Source organism: Alosa sapidissima, chromosome 12 (genome assembly GCF_018492685.1).
Source record: "Alosa sapidissima isolate fAloSap1 chromosome 12, fAloSap1.pri, whole genome shotgun sequence".
Taxonomy (NCBI): domain Eukaryota; kingdom Metazoa; phylum Chordata; class Actinopteri; order Clupeiformes; family Clupeidae; genus Alosa; species Alosa sapidissima.
The window spans coordinates 29446221-29463720 of record NC_055968.1 but is presented as its reverse complement, the minus strand read 5'-3'; the positions used below and the strand labels follow the sequence as shown (position 1 = coordinate 29463720).

At 42.8% G+C, this 17500-nt stretch overlaps 2 protein-coding genes across 7 annotated transcripts in view; one reads left to right on the top strand and one right to left on the bottom strand.

The window, feature by feature from the left end:
* The window catches only part of swt1 (SWT1 RNA endoribonuclease homolog), a 34966-nt gene extending 25500 nt beyond the window's left edge, over positions 1 to 9466 (bottom strand). Inside the window, exons 1-7 of one of the 6 annotated variants that reach the window (XM_042058053.1) lie at positions 9165 to 9466; positions 8599 to 8829; positions 8212 to 8386; positions 6933 to 6997; positions 2459 to 4022; positions 2038 to 2094; positions 1248 to 1383 (exon numbers count right to left, since the gene is read on the bottom strand). In XM_042058053.1, the coding sequence (XP_041913987.1) occupies positions 1248 to 1383; positions 2038 to 2094; positions 2459 to 4022; positions 6933 to 6997; positions 8212 to 8286 (1897 nt within the window). In that variant the 5' untranslated portion in view covers positions 8287 to 8386; positions 8599 to 8829; positions 9165 to 9466. Of the gene's footprint in view, positions 1 to 1247; positions 1384 to 2037; positions 2095 to 2458; positions 4023 to 6932; positions 6998 to 8211; positions 8387 to 8598; positions 9118 to 9164 lie in introns of those variants that run through there. The other 5 variants (XM_042058048.1, XM_042058050.1, XM_042058049.1 and 2 more) reach the window with 5 other exon arrangements.
* A 151-nt stretch (positions 9467 to 9617) lies between these two features.
* The window catches only part of trmt1l (tRNA methyltransferase 1-like), a 12726-nt gene continuing 4843 nt past the window's right edge, over positions 9618 to 17500 (top strand). The window contains exons 1-9 of the mRNA XM_042058054.1: positions 9618 to 9751; positions 10415 to 10549; positions 10973 to 11035; positions 11126 to 11239; positions 11358 to 11422; positions 15180 to 15336; positions 16526 to 16646; positions 16813 to 16892; positions 17099 to 17345. Of these exons, the coding sequence (XP_041913988.1) occupies positions 9691 to 9751; positions 10415 to 10549; positions 10973 to 11035; positions 11126 to 11239; positions 11358 to 11422; positions 15180 to 15336; positions 16526 to 16646; positions 16813 to 16892; positions 17099 to 17345 (1043 nt within the window). The 5' untranslated portion in view covers positions 9618 to 9690. The remainder of the gene's footprint in view (positions 9752 to 10414; positions 10550 to 10972; positions 11036 to 11125; positions 11240 to 11357; positions 11423 to 15179; positions 15337 to 16525; positions 16647 to 16812; positions 16893 to 17098; positions 17346 to 17500) is intronic.

Genomic DNA, 17500 nt, shown 5'->3' with positions numbered 1-17500 from the left:
AATGCTAAAACACTAACCGTGATTCTCATAGCACAATTTCTAAAACTATTAATTTGTATAGCAAAACCACTAACTGAGTTTGCAAAACTAAAAGCACAAACACTGCTTTGCACTTAGTTTGCAATTTTGCAACACACACTTTGCACTGTAGGTACAATCCACTGCACAGCACTCTTTTTGCGGAACTATAAACACAACTCACTGCTTTACACTCAATTTCCAAATGATCAACAGACTCCTAGCAAATCTATACACATGTATGGCTATTATTTACACTATTTTGCCAACTCTCTGGCACACTTTCTCATGCGAAAACTGTTTCAGATAATTAGTTCACTTTGCAATCAGCCTAAGCACTATAAGCCACAGGTAATGTACAATGGGTACAATGGAGGGAGCAGGAAGAGTGAGAAGAGTAAGAATTAGAGGAGGCTGAAGAATAGGACGTGTAGTTGAAGAAGGAGGAGGAAGAGGATGCAGAGGTGAAGAAGTGAGAGGGAGAGGATGACAAGGACAAGGAGGTGAAGATAGAGGAAGAGGACAAGGAGGAGCAAGAGGAGGACGAGGAGGGGGAAGAGGAAGGGTAAGAAGAGTAAGAAATAGCCCTTTTACAGGCAAAAAAAATCAGTCTACATGTGGGGATATTGACCAGGCATCATGTCAGGCCTGGATACGGCATTCCAGAATATATTTTCCCCGGTGCCTTGGACTAGAGGAAATTGCATGTGATGTAGACGAAATTTTGAGAGAGACGACACGATGTAGACTGATTTTTTTTTTTTTTCTCAGTGAAATTGCTATTTTGTGTTTTGACTTGGAAAAACACACTTGTGTTTGTTTTGATGTGTGTAAATAAACACCAATACTTAAAGTTTGGATCCCTGTATGTTTACTATGAACTATGACAAAAGTATGACCTCAAACTGACATAGTCTACCTTGTGCACAGAGAAAGCAAAAGCCAGATGTGTTTTTTATTCATACCATCAGTGTGTAGTTGGCACATTGTGTGCTTATTATTGTGATGGCTTGTGTTTACTGTTTGATACGAAAGTACCATTTTTACGAAGGTGTGAAGAGTTAAGCAAGGTGTGTTAGCTTTTGCAAGAGAACTACGTTTTGCTGATTTGGTGAAAAGTTTTCCTATTTGTGTGTAGAGTTTTGCAAAAATAGCCATAGTTACAAAAAACGTGCTTAAGCAATCAGAAGAAACTGTAAGTACATGAGTGAGCGAGTGTGTGTGCATACTGAGCATTGATGTGGGTGCGGTGCCCTCTTCTGGTGGATCAATATCCATGGCAGTCAGCTCCCCGTAACTCTCTACCACGTTCACCTCCAATAGATGCTCACAACGGGCCTGCTGGAGCTCCTCCAGCAGCTGCATCTACACACACACACAAACAAACAATCAATCAATCAAACAAATAAACATTTCTGAACAACTACTGACAAAGTCCTACACTACAGACTACAGAGAAAGTGAAATGCCATTATTGGCTGGATGTTTTCTTTTTGTTTTGGTTTTTTTTGTCTCTGTATTATCTTTATATGAGCCTCCCTAAAGAAAAGGAAGATTTCAACATTAGAAAATAGTAATAAATATACCAGTGACAGTAGGTCAAACTTATTTTTGTTTATTTAAGCTTTTAAATGTGCTGTTTCCTAAATTAATTTGTGATCTTAGAACTACTTTAACACAATTCTTCTGATTCTAGAACTCTGATGTGTGTTGTAATTCCATATGCATTATGACCAGTTTCAGAATTCCAGGATGGAAATTCTACTATACCAACTAAGTCCATTTGATGTTAGAAAGAAAGTTCAAGCTATGGTTGCAGTCTTCAGTAATCAGTGGAAATGGTTTTCTGGAGGTAAGCTTTTTTCCTGCATTAGGCTACTTCCATTGGAATTGCCTGAGGTTGTTTCGGGCTGGTGTCATAATATTTGTTGTTGCTTTGAGCGTAATCAGTACTTTTCATACTAAATTAATGAGAAATTACATTCATTTAATGAATGGAACTTTGGAAAATGTACATACCTCTTGATCATTGTCATGATTGTCCTCTTGCAAAATAAATGAAGGTGCTGGCACTGTCTGGAAATAATATACACTGCAGTCATTACTGTAATGATTGCTAAATAAAATGAAAAAGTTAAAGCAAAGGTGTGTGAGGTGTGTTTCTCTCTTCTCTGTGAGATCACTGCTGATTCTAAAGCAATCAGTATTGTGATGTCATCTATTTGGCACTTTCCATAAAAAGAGCAGTTTTCATACTTGGACCCACATTGCCCAATTGTTATCAACTTCCCCAATTAATTATGTGAATAAATTGCGTGAAGATGGAAGGTAAATGTTTTATGGAGGTCTGGAAGATTTACCAATCTCAGAGTAAAACTGATGTAAATGGATGTCAGCTTTCACAAACTGCTTATACGCTACCTCAGGTGGGGATGTTTACCTGTGGACTGTGACTCCAGAATGAGGGGTGGTTTTCCACACCAGCCTGGTCTTGCAGAGGGGAATGTCCAGGTGTACTGAATGATGCAGCCCCAGAATAGAATCCGTGCGGAACGTTATTCTCCTTCTCATGCTGCTGGGGTGTATATGTGGGGGGTGTCAGATTCACAGCCTGGGCCGCTCTTGGTGTGGAGAGTGGCTCAGGTGATGCAGCATCCTGCCCCGATCCTGTTATAGAGAAGGGCTTAAAAGAAGCAGCATTCTGGCCAGCTTTTGTTGTGGAGACGGGTGTGACTGAACCAGCAGCTGGGCCTGCGCTTGGTGTGGAAGGTGGTTCAGGTGAAGTAGTAGCCTGACCTGCTCCTGTCGTATTGAGGGGTTTGGAAGGAGTAGTAGCTTTGACTGCTTTAGTAATAGAAAGGGGTTTGAAAGACACAGTAGCCTGTACTGGTGTAGCTGAAGAGAGGGGTTTGGAAGAAGCTGTAGTCTGACCTGTTTTAGCTGTGGAGAGGGGTTTGAAAGAAGCAGTAGCCGGCGATGCTTTAGTTAAAGACAAGGCTCTGGAGGTAGTAGGCCTCCCTGCTTTAGTTATCGAGCGGGGTATGAAAGAAGCAGTAACATGGGCTGCCTTTGCTGTAGAGAGGGGTTTAGTGGGCGCAATGTCAGACTGCTCCGTGCTCTCATCATCCTGCTCCCAGATGTTTTCTCGTGGTGGTGGAGCACTGGGCTTTTTGGGGATCCTGAAGCTGATGGGGGGCTGTGGTTTGGGAGAGGCATGATTCTCTGTCCCTGAGGCGGAGGTCCTTGGAGCCCGCGGTAACGTGGAACCTGAGTCCGGTCTAGCTGAACCACTGAGTTTGGCTGAGGAGGAAGAGGAAGAGGAAGAAGAAGATGCTACTGTGCTACTATTCCAAGTCTTCCCTTGCGTGACCCCTCTCTCCTGCTTCGCTGATGAGGCCTTTGCCTTGACCTCCTCCGTGGACCTCCTTCTCTCCACCAGCTTCTTCCTCTCCTTCCTCAACTCCTCGGACTGCCGCCGCGGGGTCGGGGTGCTCCTGGAGGTCTTAGCTGGAGGCTCTGGCTCCTCCTCCTCTGACCTCCTTTTCACCAACTTCCTCCTCTGCTCCTGCAGATCACCAGAGGCACTTTTCGCAGGGCTAGCGGCAGTGCTGTGACTTGCTCTGGCCCCTGACACAGTGGTACGTCCTCCCTGAGTGTGGTGCCGGCTGGCTTTGCTCTTCGGCGGAGACGAGGTGCTGCGGGATCGAGACTGGCTCGTCTCAGAGCTCGAGGGGGTTCTTTTACGGCCTTTGGTGGAAGTTGCCGCTGTTGCAGCGTGGGATGTTTCCGGATGTTTCTTTTCTCGGCGTCTCTCTCCATGACTTCTGTGGTGTTCTGTCTTTGGTACGATGTCCTCTTCTCTCTTTCTGCTGTCTTTTTTCTCAGCTGAGATGGCTAGGCGGTAGACCGGCGTTTTGAGCTCACGGCCTCTCTCTGGACTGGACTTTTTGGGCGAGGGCAAGATCTTGTCCCGGTTCTCCGTTTTTCTTTTCCGGTCCGCAGAACTGAAATGAGAGAAGTCATGCTCAGAAGAACATTTTGAACTAGATGTACCGCATAGCGGTACAAAATATGACCGCCGCCGTTCAGTCCTGTACATCCTCTCGCGAACATAAATTCACGCTTGTCAATTTGTCTCTATGGTTCAAAATTCTGGATTTGCTCAAAACGTCAGAAGTCAGTCAGAAATCTCAGAGAGCTTTATTCTCGGTACCGGAGACTCACGTTGTGTGGCTAACAGGTGTTGTCTGAAGACACAATACAAAGACAATTCTACTTATACCCCCCTGTCAAGCTTACATCTCTATTTGTGGTATGTCAATCATTTTATGACCATATTACCCAACTCATCAACAGTGACCACAAGGCTGTATCCCCTAACGACCGACATCTATGGTATTCCCTCGAGGTTGAACTGACCCCCCTAAACAAGTGAAGAGGGACCAACTTTCTCGAGTGGAGACTCAAGGCCCAAACTATCCCAACAGAAACAGCATGTATTCCAAAACACCTTGCAAAGGCATACCACAGATGTTAGTCACAAATCATTATCTTGGTTTCTGTCTACTTGCACATTTCCATGAATAACCAAGCAAACAAAATCCCTACTCTAGCAGCGGTCATAATAATGCAGTGGGATACTGATAATCTGTGATATCTGAGTTTTCTTACAATAAAGTTTGGGAAGAAACTGCTTTCTTCCTCAGTATTGGAGTGTCTCACTAATGCAACATACATGTCTGTGCATCCTGCGCATCTAACTTGCACTCTTCAGGAGCGGCTCTCTAATAAATATCAAGCAACACCCATTGTTGAAATAGCGGGGGTTCCCCTGAGGCACACAAGTGGCTCTATATGAAATGCAATGCTTACACGTCTGCAGGAAAAAGTTGCTGACCTTTAGCCTACTCATTAATACCATGTGAGGCAGCTTTTGACAGGAAGGAAGACATACAAAGAAGTTTAGGTGCTGTGTCTGTGTCCTTTGTCCAATTCAAGACCTGTTGACATTTCATGATTTCTCATCTATTCCTCTGCCAATACTAGGACTAGGTGAACCCTCCATATGACCACAAGTCTCTTGAGATTAAAAACAATATCCAGTGCTGTGTGTATTAACCTTGAGAAGACACGCCAGACAGAAGAACGCCAGACAGCAGAATCTGCTTGGGTGATCTTTGTAAGATGTATGCATGTATACCATCTATTCTTCAGACAAGGCTCTGGATTTTCTTTGTCTCCTTGTGGCCAAGTAACCTACTCCTTCGTTTAGAGCTTGTTTGGTCTAAATAAACTCCATGCTTGCTGTTCCCACAAAACTTTTGTCTGTGTCTGAGTCTGTGACATTGGGTTAGATCCACATGTGTGGTTTTGTAAGCCCAGCCTCTGATTCAACAATTTATCTGAATTATATAAATGATCTTATTTTGGTACAGTGTTGCATTTCCTAAATCCATGAGTTCAACTGTTGGAACACAGAAAGTGTCCAAGGTCACTCACTTTTACAAAAATACAATTTTACCAACAGCACATACTGTTCCCAAACAAGGTCAAAATGTTCTAGTTCTGTCTTTGCGCAAAGATACCCTGGCACTCTGCCTACGACGTGACGGTGACTAAGAAAAGATGCCTATATCGATCAGCTTTCTTGATCGCTTGGGTGTCTGGTTTCTGATGTCCAATTAAGTGCAATAGGAATTTATGAGTTTGATGCTTTTTCAAGAAAGCTTTTACCTTCATGATTTACCTTTCATGATTCTCACTAAATGAGACATTTCAGTAAGCATCTGGCTCAGATGTCAGACCATGCAGGGCAGGATGTGGCAGAGTATGTATGCTAGAGTTTATGTTGGCAGCAGACAGACAAAACTACAGTTAAAGGGGTTTGATGTCTTTTTGCAATAGAAACTTTTGTATTGTGTTTTTATTAAGATATACTAAAATACACTATATTATCTATAGGCCTACTATACTATAAAGAACATAGAAGTTTATTTTTTACCTACTACAATGTAACAAGAGTGACGTGCTACTGGCATCAAATTCAAAATCAACACATTTTCCAAAAAAACATTTCCCCATTCTCAATTAAATACGAGTTCAAATGATTAATAAATAATTCCATTCTGTTTTTATTTACATTTTACATTTTGCTTTACATTCAGCATCCCAAAAAATGTGTAAATGTTTGAGTTGTGCAAAATACTATTTTCTGTATTTGGGGCCTCAGTTCCAACCCTTCACCAGAGAGGACAACTCATGACCTGAATGCATACTCTCTATTTTAACCTTTGTTGCTGTGCTGTTGCTCTTTTGTACAATGAATCCTGTCACTTCCAAAAAAAATTGTAACATAAATTAAGCCTGAAAGATCCACACCCCTCTGCGTTAGATGAAATACAGCTAGATACTGTACATAAAAAACAAAATCCCTACAATCATCACCATTAGCAGAACCTCAATGGACAATGAAAGAATGAAATGAGGTAAAGGCTGAGAAAAACCTGGCAGCAAAGAACTCAGCTGATGTGGCTGACTGCACAGGGCAGACACTCTCCAGTTCTGCAGCAAGGCAAAGAGATGGCTGCTGACGTGTGTTGGTGGAGCACCTTCCTACTGTATATGGTGAGGTGCGTTCAAATTCACAAACATAGGCGAACGTTTGCCAGCAGTTTGAAGAGGTGGTTCTCCGCAAATATGTTGGGAGTTGGACGGAGAGTTGGATAGATGGAGACGTTGAGATGGAATATTTACACAAAATCTTTCAAATGTATGTGTTCAGACAAACATGTTTACACCATGAACTTTCGCCTCTGTTCAAGTCATTCAAACGCACGTCTGGACTTGAAAGAAATAGGATCTGAGTAGTGGACCCAAACAGAAAGGCACTGTGGATGATCCATAACTATACTCACCTCAGTGGGCCATGATGGTCACGAGTGCCTGCTTCAATTTTCTCAGATGCCACTCTCTGCTGTCTCTACATTGACAGAAAACATGGTTAAATTAATTCAAAATTCATGAGTGCTTTACATTTCACATCATATACTTTTTGTCAGTTTTAGGGATGTAACTTATTAGGCTCTATCTTGGCGATCTAAAACGCATGGTCAGTGGCGAATAGCTTAAATACATTTAGGGGTGTGTCCAGTCCACATTCATGGTGGTTTTGTTATCAAACGTCGGGCTTTTGGCGCAAAAAGGTGGTTCTTATGCTTCTTAATCAGTCATGGGTGTGTTTTGGGCGTAATATCCTTTAAAGGTTGTATCAGCGATTGCAGGCCCAAAAAAGGCCCAAACATAAATGATCACATTCATCTAATCTTTCCTAACAATCCGCTAGCTGGCCACCCCATAAGCAGGCCGTCAAAACAACGTGTCTCTGTAGGCAGCCTAGGCTCTGAGATCTGCACAAAAAAACAATTGCTAACAACAAGTGTTGCCAACCACTCAAAGGCAAAATAAAGTGGTCCAACCGAAAACCGACGAGATGCGCATTCAGGAGAGTTTCAAATGCACGGAAGAGAGGGAGAGGGAGTAGCAAGCTAGCTCTCTGTTTTGTTTAAACGTCAACAGAAATGACGTTAACCCACCATCGCTGATACAACCTTTACACTAATAAAAATTACATCAGTCATTCCCTTTAACAGCAAGCAGCACAACTTCAAACAGCGAATCGGTATTTTGATAGTCAGCGGTGCATTTGAAGGAATCTGCTTGCACACGAGACCATATGTAACAGGTATTCAACTAAACCACGCCTTTCACTATAGGCGAGGTTTTTCTTGGTCAGTGGTGTAATTATTTTTAGAGGGTGTAAGATGAGGGTGAAGTTTTGGATCATGCCCCAGACCACACCTTCTGCCACACCCCTGGGCACAAGGCTTAATAAAAGTGAAGCACATTGCGAAAAATTTGAGTGTAAGATAGGAATAAGCTTTGCGTCGGGATAAGAATAAGCTTTGCACTGTGTTTTTCATCGTCGAAATAGAGCCCATTGACACTTTCAACTGAGTTTCAGGCATTTCCTCTTGCTGACAAACACACTGCAATGAGAGTGTTCTGGTCATTTGCATTGAGAAATATCAGAGTTGAACACTTTTTGTTTAGTTTTAGAAAATGTGAGAGTACATGAGGGTGACTTGGTTTAAAGCAAGACTTTGTGGTGATTTGCAAGACGTATACTAAGCTTACATTTGCACTCTTCTCATTCTCCCTCTTTGGTGAAGGTGTTCTGTGCCTCGACTTTTTGTGCTTCCTCTTTGACATCTTCCTTGCCCACCCTGGAAGATCCTGTAACCTCCCCCCTCAGTGGTGAAGGCAATTTTCACTACAATGCAGAGAAGAGACGAAGTAAGGCAATGGTGACCTGAACACAAGAAGAGACAAAGTAAGGCAACGGTGACCTGAATAGTATAGTGTACCAAGTGAGAACGTAGCCTATGACTTCACGTCAGATGTTTCTAGAATAACAGTTACAAGACGCCCCCGCAGGTAAGCATCAGTCTGGGGAAAATGTCAACATTCTTCTAAGGGTTAACACAAGTGTTCAAACATGGAAGGCAACGTGATTAAACGTACTTCACGATCTTGACCTGCAACTTGGCCTCGTAACAGCGGATGCAGAGTCAATGCAGAGAGCACTTATGGAGTAACAGTAACTGGCATACAAGTCTTCTTCTCCGATGCCTTTTCTTGGAGTAGTGGTCATCTGTAGCCTACTTCACTCTAATATTAAACTTGCTTTGACTGACGTGAAACTGAAACCTACTGAAACTGGATTGACTGAAAGTCAACCTAAACACTCAAGAACTGTCATGAGAAAAGATAACACACACCAATGTTTTAGTATAACCACACGTGTCCAAGGACTTAAATCATTAACGACAATTACATTCGGACTATCAGTGCTTATGCGGACTGGTTAACTGTCCTGATCTGACTTGTTTAATTTAACTGACTGGCTAGCTAGCCTTGGTTAACAACAAGCATAGTTAAAGTGCATTAGCTTAGCACAAAGTCATTCATAATATTAAGACTGGTATACATGTCTGGTTTTATTGCAAATGTCTGTCTGTCTACAGTTGAAACTGTAACGACAATACAATACACAGGGAATGTTATGCTAAATGAAGTTGAGAACTCACCCACGGGTGTGCGAGAGAGAATGACAGCGACAAATGAGTTAAGGTTGTATTTGTCACGTGGAACGGAAGACAAGGCTGAAGAAATCCGCGTTCCGGATTATGGGAGATGTAGTCTATCAGTAATGTGATGGTGCTGCTTCTCTCTCTCTCTCTCTCTCTGTGACGACCCTGTACGGCTACTTTTTTTGTTAACCAATAGTTTGCCTTATGGTTTCACGAGTAAATGTCCAACTCACTCACTCACTGCCACGTAATTATTTAACTGAGATAAAAACAAAACAAAAAAAAACATTAAACAATTCATCATTCTGGAAAAAAAAACATATTCTACTGCCTATAACTTTTAAGATTGTAGTGAGATACTTCGGTATTCTGTAGAATATAGATATGATAGGTCTGTCAAAAGAAAACAGTCGTGGAAAATACGTACGTCATGTCCGTAACTAGCACGGAGTCTGGTAGCAACCATAGACAGTAAAGGTAGCAACAGGGAGCAGCTGTACGGAGTTTGCGGTAGTTGGGTAAAATGGCGGAGCTCAAGGAAGAGGACGTCGGACAGCTACACCAGGAGGACGCCGATGATCGAGGCAAGGAAACAATCATTTGGTGTCCATTCAGTGTGAAATAATCACTGCATAATTTTTTACAAATATTGGGAATTCGTGTGATACATTTTGTCATGCAAAGATTTACTTCAAGCGCGACTTTTAAACTGCTGAAGTAAACATGGGCCTCCTCACGGAGCTCCGCCAGAGGACCCAGTTGTAAATATTCTTAATAACGTGTGAGGAAACAACCTGAGGCGATATTGTTATTATGTGCTGGTCAGTTGTTACATCGGTAATCACAGCCGTGTAATTAATTATGATAGAGTAAGTCAATATCAGTATTATCTGATGCAGTTAGACCAAACGGCCTTACCACGGAGCTCCGCCATAGGGCCTAGCTGTATCGATATCCACAGCAAGAATTTCACAGACATGTCCCAGTCGATAGTAAGCCTAGCCTTAGCAATGTCCAGCGTTATATAGTTATCTCTTTAAAAAATGAATGCATTTCAACTTGTGGGAATTGTTCATGTTTGAGTTATTGTCACTCCCTGCAGTGTTGCAGCAAATGAGCTGGACCTAAATTTTAATGATTCATCGATCATGTCGCTATTCAATTCTTAGCGGCTACTGCAAGCAAGTGTAGGCAACTGTGAGTGTGAGCATATGCATCAGTCATCACCTTTGCGTTCAATGTGGCAGGCGGCAAAGACTTGCAGGCAGTGTCAGGTGCTGTCGAGGAGACAAACGGACAGACTGCTTCCAGCTCTGCCGCGTCCTGCGACATCGTGGAGACAGAGGGCAGTCATGGACAGACATCTGTCACTGTTGGTCCAGGTAACTCTCTCTGACTGATGGCTTTGTGAAGGGATCCAATGAAACATTTAAAACTTTTCCATCAGTAGCCAATGAGATGATTATGACTTAAAGGGATGCAGTAGCCTACAGTAAGTAGGCTATTTCACCAGTCACCAGTCAATTCACTGCTAGGCTACTGATGAATGATAGGTTGGAAGAATGGTGAGCAATTTGTACAAGACTTTACTTTGCACAAGACTCCACACCGGTTGTCTCTATATTTGACACTTTGCAGTTGTTTATTGTTAGGTTCTCATAAGTTGAAAGACAGTTTTCCCATAAATAAATAAAATATAGCCTAGGCCTACCAACACAGGAGAACCTTCTCTCTGAGCTCACCAAATGATATGTGCGTTTACTATAAATAATTTAAAATATATTGCCTGAATTTGTTTGTTCCAGAGAGACACATTTCCATCCAGTCCACCCTTGAGGGTTTGGAGAATCTGGTGGACTTGAATGGAGGTGGGTTTAGTTCAGATCCGTTTGTTACTGTGATACAGTATCTGATGTGTTGACAGGCTCATGGTCTTGTCTGTCTGTCTTTCTGTACAGCTGGGAGGAAGTCCTGTCCGTTATGCCCTGAGGAGAAATTCAAGGCTTGCTACAGCCATAAACTCAGACGACACTTACAGAACCTGCACTGGAAGGTTTACGTGGAGTTCGAGGGTATGTGAGAGAAATGGAAATGGACCAACACAGAAGTTTCTCTGTAGCTGTTGTTATGAAGAAAGATCTGCGATCTTTGACCCTTTGATTTTTGACATTCTCATCTCTTTTCTCATAGGTCAGAAGATGTGTATATGCCATCTGCCCTGCCGCCAGCACCGCCCCAGTCCGGGTGCAGATCAGGTAGGCATCATGAGTGACAGCACAGCATGCTTCTCAGAACAATTAACAACCAGTGATCAATAACCAATAGTCTATAAGCAGCCTTGAGGAACAAGACTGCAAGAGTTTCCAAATTAATTGGGTGTAAAATAATGAAAACGTGGATGAGTAAATATGCCCCAACACAACCTTCCATCAACCTTCTAAGCATTCAATAATGAACACTGAATATTATATTATAATATATTAGCCTATAATAATCTGTTAGCAGCTTAGTTGGTTGGCAATGGGAAATTGCATTCCAACCAACGAAGTTGCTAACTTAGTTAGCAACTATGCTTTTGGGAAACGCAACCCGGCATAGTGCGACAATGTTGGTTCAAACAGGTTTCTGAGTACCCCATCCTCTGTGGTTCCCAAGCCTCTTGAATTTTCTAAGAAAAAGCTTGTGTCTGCTGTTACCTATCCTAACCACAATTATCCCCTAGATGCGGCTCATTTAACCTAGACCTTTATCACAACATATTTTCCATCATACAAACATGATTTTGTCTTAATGATACTAACAACACGCCTCTTAAAACATGCTTCAAGCAGGATGACATACTGTATCCGATTTCTTTCATTTTCAAAACAAGATTATACATTTGATTGTATTCATTTTCAAAGCAGGATAATATAATTGATTATATTCATTTTCAGAGCAGGATTACAAATTTGATATCACTCATCTCAGCAAGGTTATACTTATACCTTATTGCGTAAAACTATCTAAACAATGTAGCATGATGTAAGACTTCACAAACAGAAAAGCAAGATTATATTTTGTAAGGCTTCAAACAATGGCAAGGCAAGCTTCTGTCTCAGCTCTAGTATGTGTTTGTGTAACCTGCGTTGTGTTGAACCTGCGCGATTCAGCCCTGCACACGCCCGGACTCGAACCCGCGAACAGCAGCACCTCGGATAGGGAGGCGAGCGAGCTGACAGTTGAGCCAATAGCCCAGGCTACTGACTCGCATGCCAGCAGCACTATTGAGGCTTCGGGGAGTGAGGTTTACCAACGTTCCACAAGCTAAGCTAGCTGGCATCCGTTACATTTGCGGTAATCCATCAAATTACTGCTGTGCTCTGCTCTGCTCCTCGGATAGGTGTCGGCCCACCTGTTGCCAGGTGATTGCTGATTCAGTATTTATCCAACTCAGCAGCAGATCCGCTAGGGCTTCCGTTGTTTCCTTTAGTGTGTGTCTATTTTGTATAATTTCATATGTAAAGTCTGTTTTCTCTTCAGGGGTTCTCGTAATTTTGTTAGGATATGTCTGGCCTATTATTTGGACTTTTATTGCCACAAATGATAGCTATAGTGCCTTTTCTAATTTGTTTTTTGGCATATGTTCAATGCTTATGTCATGAGCTTGCCCTATATTAGCGGACTTAATTACATGGCCATGTCATTTTTGTCCTAACCCCCTTCCTTGTTAGTGAAATGTAATCAGGGGTTCTCACTGTTGCTACTTGGTCAGTCAATCACCCTATTGTTCACAAAAGACTCCTCTCTGGCCTAGATCTGGAGTGCCTTCACTGCTGTCACTACTATCATGAACATTTACTGATATGTTTGTTTCAGATGAGTACACCTCCTCTATTTAATATAGTTTTTAATTATATTATTTTAATTATAGTGTTCAACAACTCTTAAAACTACTGCATAGATCATGGTATGTGACAGTACCCTCTTTGCTCTTAATGACTAGACCCCGTTCAGAATCAGAATCACTTTATTCGCCAAATGCATCAACAGACACACAGGAATTTGACATGGCAATTCAGTAACACAGAAGCTCGACAGACAAACAGTATTTGCGCATAGCTGCACAAATCATGCTTAAAACAGTTAAATAAATAAATAGTAATAAAATAGTCCAATAAAATAGGGGGGCGGGCAATGGATCAGCTATTCAGGAGGGAAATGGCTCTTGTAAAAAAGCTATTGAGGTGACGTGAGGTGTTTGCCCTCATCACACTGTACCTGCTTCCTGAGGGCAGCAGTCTAAAAATGTCACTTGCTGGATGGGACTGATCAGCAGCAATTTTAGCTGCCCTCTTCCTGACTCTGGCCTCATACAGGTCACTGATTGACAGCTGCCTCTGTCCAGTCAGCCTCTCTGCTGTGCGCACTGCAGTCTGTTCTTCGCCTGGGCAGATGCTGAGGCAAACCATACAGTAATGGATGTCGACAGAAGGACAATCTAAGTGACAGCTAAGATCCCCTTGGGGATCAATAAAGTATCTATCTATCTATCTATCTATCTATCTAAGATCCACTTGCTCATAAGGACTATTGTAACTTGATTTTCTCTTGCTCAGTTATCCTTCTGCTAGGCTACCTCTCTGCCCTTCAGTCCTTCCTTGCTCTGCGCTTCCTGCAAATTAGTGGCAATGTGTGTGTGTGTGTGTGTGTGTGTGTGTGTGTGTGTGTGTGTGTGTGTGTGTGTGTGTGTGTGTGTGCGTGCGTGCGGCCTATGATTGATGAGCCCTAGTAGGCCCTGCACCAGTCAGCCAGACTCTGACCACACAATGCACAGAAGCTTTTATCTGAACAGGCGTGTGTTTTTTCTTGTTCTTTTATTTTATGACTTAATGACTTAAATTACTTATTTTATGACTTAATTTAGCACACAAAAATACAAACGGTAGGGTGGATATAATGGCTTACAAGACACAATATTTCACATTTTGGCTTCAACTCTAGTACTAATCACAATATCAGTAACACAACGAAAATGTGAAGCCAGAACATGGTCACAGACTGCGCAGTGGTTAAAATAGTACTTGTGGTTAAAACAGGCTAAACAGTATTAAGTAAACACATAACTGTGCCTTTTCAATTACTTGGATGAGAATTCACTATGTGTCGAATCATTCCTTGTCCAAGTTATCCAAGAAATTAGCCAATTTTAATTTTATTTCATTTGCTACTTGTACTTTGGCCATAATGGGAAGATCGTGCTGTGGATTCTCCCCCACATATTCGCGATGGATGTCAAAACATCCATTACGAGTCGAGTGAATTTATGCCCCTCCTCCACTATGACCGCCACATGCTGCTCCTGAATGGCGGGAGGGCTAGCAGGTGGGATCTCTTGCTGCTCTGCTACACCCCTTTCTTGACACAGGCCCTCTTCTGATTCCTCTGAGTCCGAGGGCTCCTCTATCAAGTCAAGTCCTTCCAACACTCCTTCTATGTGCTCGAAGACTGAACTAGGCTCAATATCAGACAAAATAGGATCAGGCACTCTGGAATCACAGTCAAGTGTCATTGAGGCTGGTTGAACTTGTATTGGTTCTGGTTATGTGGGGATCGTTGCAGTACGGTCCTGTAACTCTTCCAGGTCAATCATTCGCGCTGCGTCACCCTCATGATCATATTCGTCTGGGTTGTGCATCTGACATAATTATATGCATGAGAGGAGAAAAAGGGAGAGGGAGATTGTGTCCTTTCCTGCAAAGTGTATAGTCCTTGGGCCATATTATTGCTACTCACAGATTCAACATTTCACACACTCGGGTACCTTCACACAGTCATTCCTCTCAACATTCATTCCTTTTCACCAGTTTGTATCTCGGTATTTTTGCTCAATCATACAAGTACAAAAATAAATGGGAGCCACGCTTAACCTAACTCTATTAACACATGTGTTAAACCATATTAAATATACCTGAGGGGCAGCCGTGGCCTACTGGCTAGCTAACTTTTGTGTGTGTGTGTGTGTGTTTGTAGGCTGCAGGGCGTTTGGTGGCCCACTATCACTGTGTGGTGTGCTCTGTGACGATTGCACGCAAGACAGACATGATCAGCCACCTGAAGCGCCACATCAACAAGGGAGAGACCGAGGCCAGCTACTCACAAAACACCGACATGATGGACCAGGAGCCTGGTAAGACACACACACATGCACACACGCACACACACACACACACACACACACACACACACACACCATAGCATAAACATAAACATGCATACACACATAGATGCAGTATGTGGCAAGTAGAATATTGATCACACTCCAAAATATATACACACTATACATAGCAAAGAAAAAAGAATTACCCACCGAAATAGAGCTTTATAATGACTCCCCCCTGAGCAGAGAGACAAAACATATTTTTTATTTATCTGGACGCATATGTATATATCAAAGTCAAAGTCTGCTTTATTGTCAATTTCTTCACATGCCCAGACATACAAAGAGATCGAAATTACGTTTCTCACTATCCCACGGTGAAGACAAGAAATATTTTACCAATTAAGTCCACAGACAAACATAACATTCAAGTAAACAATACATGAGTAAATAAGAAGGCACATACAATGAAGAAATAAGAACAGCAAAATTGGGTTGAAATTGTGCTTAGACAGTCAATATGAGCAACACACTGTAGGACAAAGCTAGTTTATGCCATTTTAATTTTCTGGAATGTCTCATTTGGTGTTTATAAAATGTAACAGAGAACTTTGTTACGGTACCGGAGATCATCAGGCACTCACATCCTAAAGATGTGAAGACTAAGGAGGCCCACTCCCTTCTGCTCCCTCTTATTGGAGTATTCAGCCACGGGAGCATGACTCAGAACAGTACATATCTCACCCATATTAAAACCAGTACATATCTCACCCATATTAAAACCAGTACATATCTCACCCATATTAAAACCAGTTATAACCTGTCATTAGATAACAAATAGCCTTGCACATGGAGACACCCTGTGTCAGGCATTCAGAGGCTTCACCCCATCCCTCAAGGCCCATGTGCATGTCCCTGTCTGGTGGCAACTCCTTCACCCTCCCTGGGAAGTGTAACTCTGCCAGGGGCATCTCCTGCCTGGCTCTCCGCTACACGGAGGCAGAAGCACAATAAGTACAGAGATGAACACACAAAGAAAGGAAATGAAACATACAGCAGAAATGTATATTTCTCCAAAACGCAAAGATAGAAGCTCATCACATCAATCATAGAAAAGAAAGGATTGCATTCCGCAAAATTAGAATGGTACATTCTAAATGGTGAATTCTGAACACCTAAACCACCGAACCCCTTTGACCGTCTCTCTCTCTCTCTCTAGTCCGTGCAGGTCAGGCCTATGAGATCATGAAGGAGTTGGGCACTAACGTCCAGCTGCTACCCAATCACTCCACACCACAGAAGACCGACACATACTTCAACCGCAAGATGAAAACCAACCGGTAACAGTCACATGCAAATGCTCACATAACCATATCACTTGAGGAGAGGGAAAAATGATTTGCGATTTTCTAACATCACCATACCCACCAGCTGGAACAATGGTTGACTGGTGCTGTGTGTGTGTGTGTGTGTGTGTGTGTGTGTGTGTGTGTTTCTGTCTTACAGGCAGCTTGTGTTCTGTTCACTGGCAGTTTTAGCAGAGGAGAGGAGTCCGCTAGAGTGTTTGGATGCGTTTGGAGCCACAGGTACACCCTACTACACACACACACGCACACACACGCACGCACACACACGCACACACATACACACACACACACACACATATATAAATAGTTGATAACTGCTGCAAAAAAGTGAGCACACTCTCTTTATTTGTGGAGAATAAAGTCCTTGACTGACGGCCACTCTTGACCTCTCCATGTCCCCCCACCCTCCCTCTCCTCTCTGCCAGGTATCATGGGCCTCCAGTGGGCCAAGCACCTGCGGGGGGCGGTGAAGGTCACCATCAACGACATCAGCGAGCCGTGCGTCAAGATGATCAAGGAGAACTGCCAGCTCAACCACATCCGCGTGGACGGCTCCAGGACGACCCCACGGCCGGCTGAGGGCCAGGGCGACGCCGACGCGCCCTTCGCCACGGTGGAGGTGGTCAAGATGGACGCCAATGTCATCATGCACCTGCGAGCTTTCGACTACATGTGAGAGAGAGAGCGAGAGCGAGAGATGTATTTTTAAGAGAGAAAATGTATATGTGTTTTATATCACGTTCAAGCCATCTAGGAATACATTTTTTTATTTTTATTTTTTTATTTCACTTATAGAGCGCCAAAACATTACACATGTCTCATGGCTC